The 16500-nt window shown below is 41.3% G+C and overlaps 2 protein-coding genes across 4 annotated transcripts; one reads left to right on the forward strand and one right to left on the reverse strand.

The window, feature by feature from the left end:
• Positions 1-1670: 1670 nt before the first annotated feature.
• Positions 1671-14425, reverse strand: umad1 (UBAP1-MVB12-associated (UMA) domain containing 1). 3 transcript variants are annotated; one of them, XM_032511246.1, is made up of 4 exons: positions 14370-14425; positions 13462-13550; positions 9654-9739; positions 1671-4604 (listed from the first exon to the last, which is right to left on the reverse strand). In XM_032511246.1, exons 2-4 carry the CDS (start codon positions 13541-13543, stop codon positions 4329-4331), a joined length of 444 nt encoding a protein of 147 aa, XP_032367137.1. In that variant the 5' UTR covers positions 13544-13550; positions 14370-14425; the 3' UTR covers positions 1671-4328. The 3 variants fall into 3 exon arrangements, with proteins under 3 accessions (XP_032367137.1, XP_032367135.1, XP_032367136.1); XM_032511244.1 differs by having other exon boundaries at positions 14177-14412; XM_032511245.1 differs by lacking the exon at positions 14370-14425 and adding an exon at positions 14309-14367.
• A 107-nt stretch (positions 14426-14532) lies between these two features.
• Positions 14533-16500, forward strand: rpa3 (replication protein A3). Its single transcript, XM_032511247.1, has 4 exons — positions 14533-14801; positions 14926-15000; positions 15410-15521; positions 16251-16500. The coding sequence occupies exons 1-4, from the start codon at positions 14703-14705 to the stop codon at positions 16331-16333; spliced, it is 369 nt and encodes a 122-aa protein (XP_032367138.1). The 5' UTR covers positions 14533-14702; the 3' UTR covers positions 16334-16500.

The raw sequence follows: 16500 nt of genomic DNA on the forward strand, positions 1-16500 counted from the left end.
TCAGACTCAGTTGGCACAACAACTGACAGAAGAGGTTGGACAATGGGTGGGACCAAATCCATACAACTACTTTCTGATTGGTGCTTAACTACTTCCTGGAGATGTCGATTGGGTGTTCATTGGATGTATAGAAACTTGGTTGGTGGCCACCTGATGGAGGCAATAAGGTGAATTAGTAATACCGTATGTGTACCGAGAGTGCTGCATGTCATAGGTGCATAACTTTAATGGGCATTTAAAAAGAATAGAACATTATAACCTGTTTTAAAATGTGTATCAAGCAAGTGAACTTTCTTCTCATTTTATTGCAGAGCGCAAACACAACTGACTTCTATATGACCCCTGGTATTTCTTACTCAAACATTTCCAAAATGTACTGCATATTTCAACAGAGGTTGACTTAACATCACAGACATTACCAGAAATAATTTATGTTCTGTTCTTTCTTCATTCTAAGTTAAGAAGAAAACACAATTCATCATTGGGATTTTCTTTTCTGATGTTTGCATCTACATCTGGGCAAAAAGAAAGATAACTACTAATTGCCATAGAGGATACTATTGTTGTTAGTTTTTTAATATCTGTATGTCTGCCATATTTTGTTTACTAACAAAAAAATTTAAAAAAAAAAGTTACATTAAAAAAAAAAACCAGTCTCCCGTTAATGCCAAGTCTCAAATCAAGGCAGGTCTCTCTTTCTCACACACACACACACACACACACACACACACACACACACACACACACACACACAGTCACACAAATGGAGCCTAACAAGTCCCAAACTAAACAAATTCTCCATACTTTGTCATGGTTTCTGTTGCTTTCGAGGTTCTGATATTGTTTTCTGTCATTTTTATCCTGATTTCTGTTTTCTGTTATTCTCCGTGTCCTCCCTTGTCGCCTGGTTGTACTTCCTGTCTTGTGTCTGTTCTGTTTCCTGTTTTATTTTGATGGTCTGTTTCTCTGTCTAGTCCTGTCTAGTTTTACTCCTGCCTTGTGTTTTCCTGCCTTAGTGGTTGTCGTCCCCGCCCCGAAGTGTTCCCCCTGTTGTCTCACCTGTTCCCCCGTGTCCCTTTGTCTCGCGGCAGATCTTTTGTGTGTCTGGTTTGTCGTTTCCTGTCGGCTTGTCAGCGTTCAGACTCTGCCCTGAGGTCTTCATTTCCCTGTCTCTGTGCTCCTGTTTTTGGTTTTCCTTTTCTCTTGGACCTTTTAGACATTTTTGGATCCCTTTTTGTGTTTCCCTGTTTTCTGGGACTAAATCCTCTGATAACTCTCTCCTGCCTAATCTCTGCGTTTGGATTGACATGATATCCTTCACCATATTAGGACAAATATTTTTAAACTGTCTGTTCTAAAATGTATTTATTACATTAAAATATTCATAGTGTGCCATACCTTATTCCTGCAAATATTTTGCACGTTGCCATTCATACACATAATAGCTACAATAATTGTCCCTATGGTGCATTATTTGCATGAACTGCAAACAACATGGTATTAATGTAAAGTATTACCTAGAAATTGTATTTCTTACCACAATATGATTGGCAATATTTCTTATTTCAATCCTGATAACAAAATATATTGTTAAATGGAATTCAATTTAATGTATTTAATGTTATATGACCAATGATAAAACATTTCCCTTGTACACAGACGGTCATAAGTTAGACAATGCTTTTTAAATTTATTAGTTAATCCACAGTTACAACCAAGTGAAAACACAGCCAACATCAACAGATACACACTTAACTCAGACATCAGGTGGTTAAACAGAGACAACTTTAGTGGGAGTTAACAGGTAGCTATGTGCTTACTTCTAAAAGACGATTTAAGAATTATGATGACTTCTCATTAAAAGGCACAACAGGTTTGAAGAGACCACGGTTGATTATGTACAAACAAAACGTACAAATACAGTATTTGGGAAACTCCTGGCTGAAATCTTGACTTTGAGCAAATGTATTTCCTCTTCTCAGGATAAGGTCTATGCTCATTTTAAAAGCTCATATTTACAAAATGACTCCAAAGACAAATGCTCTGAAAGAGATGTCAATAGACCCAATTGCATGTAATCTGTTGAGAACATAATTCAAACCAGGATGCAAATGTCAATCAAAATCAAGACCAACAGAGGAATATGCTGAAGTGAAATCCCCTACAGTTACAGTATCAGTGTTTACCAGCAATATAGCACAAGAGATTGTAACTTGGTTTATGCAAGTAGCATGCATTCACAAATAAAATGGCAGAAACTCAACTAATAAAGAGCAAATGGAGGCCGTGTTCTGACAAAAGCCTGGGTATATTCATATTCATAATAGCAGCTCGTGTAGATTCAGCATAATGTAGATTTAACCAGCGCTACCAGAGTCGGAACGTCAGTTCAGACAGATGTATTTGTATCATTTGATGATTAGAAATAGTTCTCATACTATCCAAAACCATTCAAAAAGGAATCATGCAGCTTTATCTCTTAGGTATACACTCAGTACAGTACAGCTGTCATGGCTTGAAAGGATTTCGATAGAAAGTACATGAAGTTATACTGAGCAAAATAACTAATTGTATGCTATCTGTGCTTGATGGTGTTTTAAGCCCCCCCAACGTCTCCTTCCAGGCAGCGCTGACCGTTGACTTCAAGGCCCCTAACCCTAGTCTTCATCATGTCCTAACCCTAGAGCCGAGACGTTGGGGGCTTAAAACACTGATAAACCCTATTTATTGTCCCAGTACTAAGCTCTGATACAAGTTACTGCTTCATCATCTAGGTGTCCTCAGATAACCTGAAGCTTATGCAATAAAATATCAACCTACACTTGAAGTATAATTTCAATTTAGTGTAATCTGGGTTTTATTTTTGTAGTTTTGGCCACCATTCATATCGGTATAAAATGGATTGGCTCCAAGGTAGTTGCTGAGATCTGGTAAAAATGAGGGCATGGGGGGGATGGGCAGTGAAGCTGGCTCCTACCCGGGTGTTTAAGACCCAACCCGACTACAGAGAACTGAAATGCAAAGGCTGCAGCGGTCGTTTTTCACTCCTCCGTCTGAGCATAGTGTATCATAACGCAACAAAATGAAACAGACTCAGAAGACTGGCACAATCATAGAGTGGCATTTCTAATAAAAACACATTTTGAAATAACCAAACAGCAATGCAACCCAAGCCTGAGGTATGAAGTCTGATTTCTGCTTCTGCAGAGGCTCCACCTAGCCTACGATAAGGGCCTGAAGTGTATACTTGGTGCATGTGTCGATGGATACACCTGTCAGGTAGCAGACTTCTAGTAATCACATGAATAGATGGGTTGTAAACAAGGTTTAGATCAGTAACACAAAAAATTATTTGGAAGAGAAAACAAAGGGGAAGGGCAACGTTATCACCCAAACTTTGTAAAACATCACCATTGTAAACCATTCACCGCAGGTTTTTTGTTCAACTTTGACCTAACGTACAGGACACTGGGCACCAACATTTCACGACCTTCTGCCTTTTGTAGCAACGTCCCCAGATCTCAGCAATGTCCCCAGATCTCAGCAATGTCCCCAGATCTCAGCAACGTCCCCAGATCTCAGCAATGTCCCCAGATCTCAGCAACGTCCCCAGATCTCAGCAATGTCCCCAGATCTCAGCAATGTCCCCAGATCTCAGCAATGTCCCCAGATCTCAGCAACGTCCCCAGATCTCAGCAATGTCCCCAAATCTCAGCAATGTCCCCAGATCTCAGCAACGTCCCCAGATCTCAGCAACGTCCCCGATTAGTGCAAAGTCCTCATAACTGCTAGAAACCCAAGTAGTAATAAAGTTTAAATGATCCTGTTCAGTTTGACAACATGATTCAAACACATCCCGGCCTGAGGGCTTGACAGTCACAATGTCTTAACCAATCATACGCAGGCCCGTATCTGTAATGAGAGGAAACAGCAGGTGTCCTAACTGCGTTACCTGGGTTTACGTCGAGAGCAACCCAACAAGGAACAAGTAAACCACAAGTTCATTTAGTTCCCATGATGCCATAAAGCTGAAACCTGGTCACCGTCATCAGCTGTACAGCCAGTGACATGTCCATGCTTCCTTGTGTTTTTTCCAACATTATATCATGGCATTATTATGACTATATTGAAATTATAAAATGGATAGGGAGTTAATAACAGAAGTGTTCTGCTTTGCAGTTCTACAACTAATTTTTGTCTAATGTATTTCTGTGAGCTCTTCCTTGTTCGTAATGCTACAGTATGACATGTGCATGTTCAGAAGGCCTAGGACCTCTCAAACCACCAACAACCAGCCACAGGGGGAACTCCTGGAAAACTTCACCAGCCTAGGCGTTATGAAGCACCGAGTTCTCTAGAGTGAAGTCGTACTGGAAACTAGTCAGGTTGTAGTTCATGTCCCGGGACAGCAGCACATCAGGAAATAGGGGGCGCCCTGCCTGCATGGCCAGGACATGGGGAGCCAGAGTGAAGGGGACGTCCCCGAGGAGGTCTGGCAGAGTTGAAGCAGCTTCCACGGCCGGGGGCCCTGCTGCTGGCGCGCCGGTGGGGTAAGCTGCAGGGGGCTTTGTGTCGGTGGGTGCAGCTGGAGCTGTACAGGAGGACTGGGGGGAAAAGCAGACCGAGTTAGAGTCAGTGTGCAGTAATTTATATTACTTTTAAATACACATTGTTTCTTTTCCCAGTGGTTTTCTATCCCACGAGCAGCAGGGCGACAGTTTTAGGATCAAACGAATACACCTTACTATCTTCTTTTGCCTTTTTAAAAAGCAAATTCCAAATATTTCATACCCTTCTTATAAGATCTTCCTGGAGCTGATAAAACACCATCCACAATTGGTTTTTCGCAGCTGAGAGTAGCACATTAACTGCCTTTGTGCAATGCATTGTGGGTCAATAGTAGGGCTGGGCGATGTGGAGAAAATCAAATATCACGATATTCTTGACCAAGTACCTCGATGACGATATTGTAGGGTTGACTATTGGTGCTGTAACAAAATGTTATTTACACAATGAGATTTTTTGATAAATCTTCTCCAGAAATGATTTAATGACTTAAGTGGGCAGAAAAGAGTTAGCCTGCAGCTAGAAATGAAGCTAGCTAGCTAGCGTCTGTAACGTTAATCAGATAGTCTTGTGGCTCTCAGAGTGCACGTGGGACTGCTGGCATTGGTTGAATTTGAGTGAATTGCCGCAATCACGACAAAAGGTCCAAGATCTTTAAGTTCAGCTTATGAAAAATGGGGTCAAAAACAAAAGTGTTGCGTTTATAATTTGGTTCAGTGTAGTTTGTTGAGTCCAACGTGTTTTTTATTGCGTTATAAAGACATAGGCAGTCCCTCGGGATAATTAGCAGAGCTCTAGACATGTAGTTTTGTTCAGTGTGGTTATGACTACACAAGATTCCCTGGAATGTTATTTTTGGCCTCCGTCATGATTTGTGTGCAGCGCTGCACTAACATGCACATCGCCAACATGCTGTTCCTGATTAGTGCAGTTTGCCAAAAACAAAGCTTTAATGCTGTCAAGAACAGAGAGGCTGCTGGTAAATCCCAGTGGACAGTCTGCATCGTTGCTTTGATGATGCACGCCAAAGTGGTTTCCCATTGGTACTGTATGTATGTAAAATGTTGTTTAATCAACTCTTGAGTCTTGTAAGTACCGTAGATTGTACAGTACATTGCACTGTACTTGGAGGAGTCGATGTTGAAATGTGTATTTTCTTCATTACAGTAGATAAGTCATTATCAGATGGAATAAAAGTGCAGAAATGTAGTAGTAAGTTAGCCACTTTTTGCTTTTGTATATAATATCTAGCACAATGAGTTGAGTGCTTTTAGCAAGATTAATTATTAAGCTGCAAACTAATAGTGAAATGCCAAATCAGTAACTAAAATAACTACATATCTCAAGGCTCGGTCACAACAAACCAAAATCAGTTGAATTCAGTGGAACTGCCAATCTGTCAGTGCATTTGCTCATGAAGGAAGTCTGCACTCTCTTCCCCAAAGGTTCAGCTCTGGGAAGCTGACGTGCAGACGTGTACTAACAGTCGTGGCGTTGCTGAGGCTTTGAGGGACTTTACATACGCCTGCTCTGCCAAATGAGAAGCAACGCCAACAGAGCTTTTTTTTCTTTGTAGGCACTGTGTCATAAACAAAACTATCCTTAGCCACAGCACGACCCACAGTCATACCATCACCAAGTTTCCAGCATTTTAATTGTATTATTGTTAGGCCTGCTGTTGCTAGGTAGCTCTGTGCCTCTGCTCCCCCCCCCCCTCTGTCTGTCCTTAATTACAGGAGTGAAGCCTGGTGTGGAGGGGTCAGGGTTCCAGCTGTAGATCATCTACACTAATCCCTCTTTCTTCAAATACCTCCCACTCTTTGTCAGATCATCGTCAAGACGACCACGTTAGTATCGCTGTCGCGACTGTTTGTATTTAGCGGTTGATCGCTCTGATTTGTTCTCTTTTTGCCACAGTTGTGTGAACCCGACTCCTGCTGCCCCCTTACTCCTGCCATCCACCCTTCCTGCTCTCTACACTGAATCTCAGGACTATTGGACACGGACACTTGGACATTTTGGAATCCGTCCCGCTCTGTCTCCAGGATTTGAAATCCATTGGATTTGGACTTTGCTTTTTCCCCTGTTGCGTTCCTAAACTTTGACTTGCAATAAATCTGTTAAACTTTCATTTGGCTCTGCGTTGTTGTCTGCCCTAGGGTTCAACTTTAGTTTCACACGTAACAATTAGAATAGAAAAGTTGGATGGGTAGTGTTGCTTACTTAATTGGACATACAGAATTTGAAACTATCGCTTCCAGAACTGACAAAATTAGACAACCAAACATCAAAAATCCTGTCCTGATGATGCTAAATTGTCCAACTTCTGGTGTTTTCCCACTGCGTGGTACCTGCTCGCCTTGGTGAACAGTGGCTTGCCTGAGTTTACACGCCCATGCTAAAGTTGATAAGTAGTATAGTAAGTATACCCCCCCATGTTAAAATACAGGGGCATAAGTAAACACCCCCCCCCCATGTTAAAATACAGGGGGCATAAGTAAACACCCCCCCATGTTAAAATACAGGGGCATAAGTATACACCCCCCTATGTTAAATTCCCATAGAGGCAGATTTTCATTTTTAAAGGCCAGTTATTACATGGATCCAGGATACTATGCATCCTGATAAAGTTCCCTTGGCTTTTGGAATTAAAATAGCCCCCCCCCCCACACACACACACACATACATCATTAAATACCCTTCACCATACATAGAGATAGGCATGGTGTTATTTCAGTCTGCTTAGTAGCTGGTTTGATTTGCATTGAGAGATGATTTTACAGAAAGTTCCCCATGCCGATCTCTATTTATGGTGTGGTATGTGATTATGGGGGGGAAATAACTGGCCTTTAAAAATAAAAATGTGCCTGCCTCTATGTGAATTTAACATGGGGGGTGTCTATACTTCTGCCCCCTGTATTGTAACATAGGGGGGTGTATACTTACTGTATTTTAAGGAAGAACAACATATTGTTCCTTCACAAAGAAAATTGGTGTCTTTAAAAGGTTGGATTTTCCTCAATCTTTTAAAAAAAAGCCATTCAAATAAATTTCCAAAAGATGTTTTGTTATTCCTCTTTTAATCAACTTTAACCTGGGTGTGTAAACTTTCTCAAGCCACTGTATTTGCAGGAAAGCCTCATGAAGTAGAGCAGATTTTCCTAACCCTAACCCTACGCTGATTGGTTAGAGGAAAACAGAGTTGTTTTCTACCTCTTAACCTTTGAAGAGACAGATGTTCTTATACATGCTGCTTTCATTAAGCTGGGTGCTTGGTGAGTTAGCATTTCACAAAACGTTTCCTTTTAAATAGCGACATCAGTCTTTTCTTGCAGCATGTGCTGCCTTCTGAGTAGAGGGGGCCTGACTACAAAACGTCCTCCAGAGTGGCCGATTCTGTTCTCTAGCATGTAATTACGGGCAAATGTTCGACTAAATGCAGAGAAGATGTGACAGGAAATGAGGCAGAGGTTTCCTTTGGGACTGGAGCACAGGGAGGGTGGAGCAACAGACTCTTGTTTTCTGTAATGAACCCAAACACAGTGATTATTTTTTATAAAACCAAAGTATGAAATAAACACTCTGGAATGCCTGTGATTCTGGGAAGCATTTCGGTATCTCAACTGTACGGCTGCAATTAGTTGTACAGAGTTTCTGCAGGTTTCCCCAAGTCAAATGTAAGACTTTTAAGACCATTTTGAATGAAATTTAAGACCTTGAATGAAATGAATGAATGAATGAAATTTAAGACTCATTTGTAGTCATAATACAGCGAAACTGGACTGGCAAAAGCAAGAACTACAACACCACGGAATAAAAAAGCATTAGAGGTAGTGTTGCAAGGACATAGGAAAATGAAGACCTGTTTAAAATTATAAAACCCTTTTTGTAGTGATTAATGGAGTGTTTCAGCTCCACGTGATTTGTATGAAGTGTTCTTTGGGTGTTGTTGACGCCGGGCTGGTGTGTCAGCAGTTTTCCCGTTAACCAGCGGAATATTGGGACATTGGCAGGACTCAGTATTGCATCACCCGTGTGTGTGACACAGACAAAAGCAGGGACTCGCACTACTACTACTACTATTAGGTTCCCAGGGAACCTTTATCATCCAATAACAGGGTTGTCACGATTTGATTTTCAATTTAAGGTCACATCTCGATTCCATCAAGAAAAAAAGTCCACAGGGACGGCAATGCCACGATAAGAGCCACTAGAGGGCAGAAGGGTACTCTACAAAAAAACAGTTTCCGGTGGGTCAATGTGCAAAACTTTATATATACTGTATATATGTATATCGTTTTATGATTCATGAGGAGATTCCGTTTTACTGCACTTTTTTGAAGTCTTAATGTGTCAACTCTCACTGCTTCTTGCTGTGTCATTACATGGCGTTAGTAGTTTTAAGGAGTACAAGTTGGCAGGCTATAAACAATCAGGGGAGTGCAAGGACGGGTGGTATTTGGGATCTTATACAGTGGGCCCGTCTGGGCCAAAATGCATGCGTAAGTATGTGTGTGCGTATGTGTGTGTGTGTGTGTGTGTGACTATGTAGGCTGTGGAGTGAGGTTACAGTGCATCCTGTTGCACCATGTGATTAAAACTGGAGGCATTAGCCAGTCACTAACTGTGAGACATGTGGTCCCTCCAGGATGCCATATGGACCAAATGTGTGTGCACACACATCGCTGTCCCCAAAAATGTCCTTCATCATAAACTGAGCAATTAAAAAGCAATAAGGCCCATACATGTATGTGACAACAATCAGAAGGCCAGCAGAGCTCTTTGGAGTCCTCTGACCCGGCTCAGTTTTAAATGGCGGCATGGTGAATGGTAGTAGCCCATACTGGCACGCTGACTCAGCCTGGGCCCCCAGTACCTGTCAACATCACAGCAGTGGAGTTCTGTATGAGCCATGCAGGACAAGGCCAGCTGGGATGCTCACAGCTTCTGGTCCCAAAGCTGAATCCTTCCGTTTATGCAAAAAAAACATGGCTTCTTCATGTCTTCCTTTCGTTGCTCCAGTTATTGAGTTCCACACTGCTGATTCCAATGCTTATATCATGAACTGAAAACCTCAGCAAGCTCACCCCTGTTGGCTGCACTATGACGTTTGTTGACGGCTGTGCGATGTTCATGCTCTGCATCTTCCTCCTCTGTTCTTCAACGGTCTCTCCTGCACAAGAAATGTGGCAGACAGAAGGTTAAACAACACTTTTAGCAGAGAAACATGCTAGCATGACTGTAACACATGACACAAGAGATTTTGTGCTGAGAATTTTTTACAACATGCTTTTCCTTCAGCACAATGCAGGTCGAGGTGGGGGATTATTTGTGTTCTAGGTGCTTTCCTGATCACATTAGGGATTTAAAAAATAAAGCATTAGGCCTGCTGAGACTGAGCAAACAATTAGGTATCCTGAGCTGAAGTGTATGCTAGAGGACCGCGATGGGATTGGGATCCTGCGGGGTCTAACACAAACATCGCGGGAGGGGATGGTTTTAACCAAGGGGGTAAGCAAGCATCCGGAAAGTGTACCTCCTGTTGGGAGATTCTGAGGCTAACATGCCATCACCTTCCGCTAGCATTGACTCCCATTCATGTCGGCGCCACTTTGACAGCGAATAGCTTTACATCCGAAGCGTTTAAAGACTCTAGTTGTCCATTTTTTATTTCTAAAGAAACACATCAATGTATAAAAGGCTCCCTCACCTTGTAGCTCACGTTATAGCTCCGTAACAGACGTTTTTATAAACAATAGTCTAACTATTGTGTCATAACCACGCAACTTTCTGTCGCACAGTAGATAAATTACAGTATAGTCATGACAAGCTCGCAGGCAATTGGGGGGGACGCGGACACTTTTGGGGTTTAAATCAGGCTTGTGCTCATAATTCCAGTTAATGTGTCTGGCCGGGCCGAGGTCAGGCTCAGTGGGATGAGAAGATGAATGGGAGCAGAGAGTGAAAACAGTAAAGCTCTTATCTTCCTCTTCCTCTCCAGGGCCAAACTGACTTGAAATCAGACTGGAATCCTTCCGACTGATGTCACCCTCTCTGATCTCAGCTGTGTGTCTCCACATAAGCTCCCATACAAAAGAGGAGTGCTGCCCTGGGGGGTTCAAGCAGCCCCAAAGCCCCCGCTGTGTGCGCATCGACCCCATCTACAATCATCTGATTAATCAGCCCGCATCATCTTTCTCAACAAGATGTCTGTCCAGATGGCGACACGCAAGACATCATTATAAATCATACTAAACATAACTGAGCCAGATGAACAATGTCGTAATCTTATGTTGCCCACAAAGAATTACATTAGCATTAGCTACTTGTCCACAGCACCTTTCAGCACAGAAGAACCCCGGCCCCCGGACTGTCTTCTTCGTTCCGTCCGACTGTGCAATATTATTGTTATACTGTTACTGATATATAATACCTCATAGGACACTGGAATCTGTGCAATTTCATTTCATACAGTGCAATATTTAATACATTAACCTTTCCATTACTGTGCAATACTTATTTACTTAATATTAGTACTTAATCATTTCATTCCATCACTGTGCAATATTATTTATTGAGTGTTAACCCTTATCTATGTTTATTCAAGCTGATTTATATATGTATACTCGACAGTCACTACACTTTATATCTTTGACTTTATATTTTTGATATTTTATACTGTAATATTCTTATATTTTTTTGTGTCAACGCTGCAAAGGGATTGCTTTAATCTCGTTGCACAAGTACCGTGTACTTGTGTATAATGACAATAAAGGCATTCTATTCTATTCTATTCTATTCTATTCTATTTATAGTAGGCTAACCTTGGTTGGCTTGGTCGATCAATATTGAAATCAATCAAGATCAAATAAGGTCTCTGTTGTATCACTGTGTTGCAAAGTGGCATCTAAGCAATGACAAAAAAGTTGTATTATGTTTACTGAGTATAACTCTCCTCCAACGCGCGCGCCCCCCCCCCCCCCCCACAAGAAAAGAATCAAGGTTTGTATCAAATCGTGGGTCGTGATACAAACCAAATCGTGGGTTTGGCGTATCGTTACAGCCCTAATATTTACACATTAATAGTCCCATCTGATGTGGGGGGGTAGCTGACGTCAGCAATGAAATGGTACCAAAATAACAAAACTCTTATTACACTGGAAGGAACTCTCACGGAGGCTAATTTTGCGTTCGAGCACCGTTTTAAATGCGTTCAGAATGGGAGGGGCTACAAAGTAATATTCAGTTGGTTGTCATACAGCTTCACCGCAAGAGAAATTCTCACACAATGTAGCTTTAAGACCTTTACAAATGAAATGTAATACCTATATCACGACATAAATGCAGTCATAAAAATACATGTAAATAAATGTATTCAAATCGAATAAAAGTGACATGGGGAAATCTGTACACATTCAGCAAATTATATTTGGACTATCGAAAGAAAGAAGTACAACATCACAGAATACATAAAAGCATTTTAGTGAACATCAGAGGTAGTGTTCTATGGACCTATGAACATTAATTAAAGACCTAGGACACAATACTTCAGCTAATTTAAGACTTTATAAGGCCTAAAGTTTTGATTTTTAAATTGTAGACGTTTTAAGACCCTGCAGGAACACTGTCTTCCAGAGGTAATATGAGTATAGAAAAACTTCATATTCAAGGAAAAGGAACACTTTCAAGTCCCCGTCAGCTCTGAGGATGAAACCTCAGGTGATCACATCGTTCATCCTCGCCATCCACTAGCACGTTGCTAATTACCAGCCCATCTTTGATAGAAGAGATGACTAAATGGTACCAGCTCGTCACATTAAAGCCACGACGAGGATTAGCTAATAACACTGCAGCTCTCTGGGAGATGAAGTATAAATAGTTTTATTTAGGGTGATCCGTGTAGATTGTTGTGGTGTAAGGTAGAAACAGACGGCTTAGACATACCACTACGGGAGGATATACACCCGCTCTTTACTAAGGTAATGTCAAGTTACACAAACCATTTTCATAAGAAGGAACAGTATGTTGTCCCCTTCCTGTTCACAAACTCTTGTCTTTCAGCCAAACTGCACGAAAATATGTTCCTGAAAAAAGAATTTGGGGAAGTAACCAATAGAATAACTACGATAAATCTTGGTTTTATAATTGTTTAGCGCTGCTTAATTTTACAATGGGATTCAAGTTCTGAGAGAGAGAGAGAGAGAGAGAGAGAGAGAGAGAGAGACTGTAGTTCTAGTAACAGCCCTCGAGGCAGCGAAACGTTGCCAGATCATTCTAGAAGAACATGGAGATCTGGCACTGGGAATCATAATTTTTTCTGATGATTTTTAAAATGGATTATTTCCCCTAGAATCAAGTTTTTATGTATTTGCTTTACCACTGATTTACGTATATGTCCTGTTTATACTACATCATATCAGTTTCCAGCAAAAACAGAAAGTCCATCCTAAGTGTCTTGCTCAGGGACACAATGGATGACGTATGGGAGTGGGAATTGAACCCACATCTCCCTCACCACAGGCATGTGTCATATCCACTGCACCGTCACCACCAAACAACACCACAGAATAAAAAAGAAGGAGCATTAGAGGCAGCGTTGCATGGACATAAAACACTATATTTCAGCGAATTTAAGACTTTGGCATTGATTTTGAAATCTTAGACTCTTTAAGACTCTTTAAGACCCCGCGACACCCAGTATGAAGTAGAATGATAGAAACGTGTTTGAGCCCCCTGAATAGTTATGTTTACCTCTTTTGGGGGGTGGGTTGTCTTTCATATTTTTTAAATCTCTCTTTTAAATATGGGGGGGGCATATTCCCTGACAACCCAACACAAATAAATAACATTTCCAAATGCCAAAATGCTAATTTAATATTAAATTGTGCTTCTTACCAATGACAACAAAGCCTCCATCTACTTCCTTCTCGGATGTGGACTTCTTTGCGTTGTTGCGGAGTCCAAGAAAACTCAACATGATTCTCCTGTCAACGGAAAAAAATCAAGGTTAAAAACTGAGTTCTAGCGATATGTGAGCTGCCAGTATTTAGCTATTTATTCAAGTTCAGGCGCCATTTTATTTGTTGTGGAGAGATGAATGTTAGTTCCACTCAAAGTTTAACTGGTTGAAGACAGAAATGCTTCTCTAGTTGAGATTCGACTTAAGGTATCTGTCGATGCGAAGACAGGTTGGAAATCCTGTTCTACATGCGGCTACATAAGATTAATAAATGCTTAAGATTATTTTTGGCCATTGTTAGGACTTTAATGACAGTACAGCTGAAGAAATAAAATTCAGCCATGGCCCGGAACCGAACCCACGCCCGCTGAGTCGAAGAGTAAACAGGGGGGCGCCGACTCTACCAACTGAGCTATCCGGGTACCCGAATAAATGCTTCCTTCTAGCTAGACAATTATACAATGTTTTTTCACTGAGTTAGTATTCATTTGAAATTAATCAACATAGTTGACTGTTTTCATCAACTATATTCACTGTATGCTCTTAACAATTACGGTCCCGGTGTTTCTTTCTGTTTAAAATGTATCCCATAACTATCTTTTGACAGTCAAGATAAAACCCATGCTTCTAGAAAGGGGCCGACGGTCTTACGGTCGTTGTGTCCTGTCATGAGGTTCAGACTTCGGCCATAAATTCAAAATCCTTTCGGTTCGTTTCAGCTAAGTATGCCTCCCGCTAACTGTTAGTTTCGTTATTATCCAGGATATAATCTTCCGTCTGTACCTATATGAAGATCATCCGTGTTATCATTACGCTGTTAAGTTATTACACCAACGTCACTGACCTCAATATGGTCCGTGTTCGTGTAGAAACAATAATTACACCTACAGCACTACGACTAACGATTGTGTGACAGCAATATGTAGCGGAACTATTAAATGATGTTTCCGGGGAATCAAATGTCAAAGCACAGAGGATATGGCGTGATAAACTTTGGAAGCGTTCGATTTGTAATCCTGCGTTTGCCGTTTTTACACACCCCGTAGGTTTTCAACTGAAATGTTGATACTCCGCCCGCGTAGGCTTGTGTGTGATCCAAAAATATCTAACTAAACATTTCCCGCGCTAAATAGCTTTGTCTGGAGTTCAGAAACGCCATAACAGCAAACCCTGTAAAATGGCAGGTATACTGGATGTCCCGAAACCCAGAATAACCTGCGATATGCTGTCGCTGCACATAGGCAGACCGGTGTGCTTTGTTGGACGTGTTGAAAAAGTCAGTATTGCTTTAGCCTGTCTGAGTGAAAGGTTGTTTTAACAGTTGCTAGGCCAGCATTGGCTAACTCGTCATGGCTAGCTGAGTGTCACTAACGTTGCGTGTTTCTTTGCTGCTCTGCCAGGTTCACCCGACCGGGAAAACGTTCACTGCCTCGGATGGAGACGGGAAGATTGCGACGGTGGAACTTAACGAACCTGTGAGTTGGCTGACCTTACACCTCTCCATCTGGTACTCTAGGGTCATGACGTTATCTGGTGGACTGAAGTTATTTGTCTTCGTTACTAAGTATTTTTGCTTTGTGTCCATCAAATCTTAAAACAGTGACAAGTATAAATATAATAAAGAATACTGTATCTCCCATTGCTGTTGTTACTCACAGTACATTTTAAATGAACTACTTTTTTACTTTGACTTCAGGTAGATTTTTATATTTGTTATTTTACTAAGTACAAGTTCATCAAAGTGATCATACTTTTACTTTAGTAGAATATGTTGGTACTGCATGCATCTCTGCCCATAAGTATAATAACTTCATCCAACAGGCTAGACCTTTTTTTCAATCAACAAGATAATGGTATTAAAATCCCATTGTATTCCCCCCCCAGCTTGATGAAGAGCTGAGCGGTGTTGTGGAGGTCGTTGGCATGGTGTCCAACAAAGGAGTAATAATGGCCGGCACGTACAACATGCTACGAGAGGACAAGGGCATTCCTTTTGGTAGGTCTTCTTTCTTCCACCTTCCACTTCAGTGTTGCTGCTGCAGAATGGGATCGTCAAGCAGATGAACTGGCCCCCCCAGATATGTAAGGTCCATACGTGGCGTCTTTGTATTGATTAGGGTTGGGCATTGTTTGGATTTAATAATTCAGATTTTTCCCTCCTATTCTGATTCTTTAAGGGGTGTGGTTGAAATGGCTCACGTGCCTATTTTCGCAAATAAGAGGAAAGTGTTATTTTGATCTGACCGGGCTTTTCCAGCCACACTAGAGCTCTGCTTACTGTGCTCCATGGCTGATCACAACAAGCTCCTGGTCTCTATGGAAACCACGCTTATTAAATTGAGAAGGGATGATCGGATTTGAAACCCAATCCTCTAAACGATTCCAATAATACATTTTATTAAAGGCGCCTTTCTCGACACTCAAGGACACCGTATAGGGATACTTAGGAAATTTTAAACCGCAAAATAAGTATACAACAATAACAGAAAAAGAGCAACGGACATTAAGTGGACTTTTTTCCTTTTTGTTAATAGAAACAATTCCAAGTAGGACTCGGTTCTCAATGCCCAATCCTAGTATCAATACGAAAAATATCGCGAGACCATGCTGTATCGATCACTCCCCCCCCCCCCCCCTTACAGTTTAGTGTGTGTGTGTGTGGCGGTGCTGCACTTGTGTATAATGACTAAGACATTCTATTCTATGTTGTGTCCCTTCTCCCCAGATTTAGAGCTGTATGCTGAAGCCCTGAGAGTCCTCCATGACTTCCCCCAGCACTACCCTTTTGAAGTGGCTGCCAGTGGATGAGGCTCACCATGGGACCATGGGAACGTGTGCTCACTAAAGGTTCTCTGCCCGTTGTTTTTCATGTGGCCTTTTTTTTTTTTTGTAAAGTAAAAATTAGATTTGTACAAAAGAAAATCTGTATTATTAAGTCATTTCTGTTAGTAAAATAAAACGTGTTAAGACCAAAT

Source organism: Etheostoma spectabile, unplaced genomic scaffold (assembly GCF_008692095.1).
Source record: "Etheostoma spectabile isolate EspeVRDwgs_2016 unplaced genomic scaffold, UIUC_Espe_1.0 scaffold340, whole genome shotgun sequence".
Classification (NCBI taxonomy): domain Eukaryota; kingdom Metazoa; phylum Chordata; class Actinopteri; order Perciformes; family Percidae; genus Etheostoma; species Etheostoma spectabile.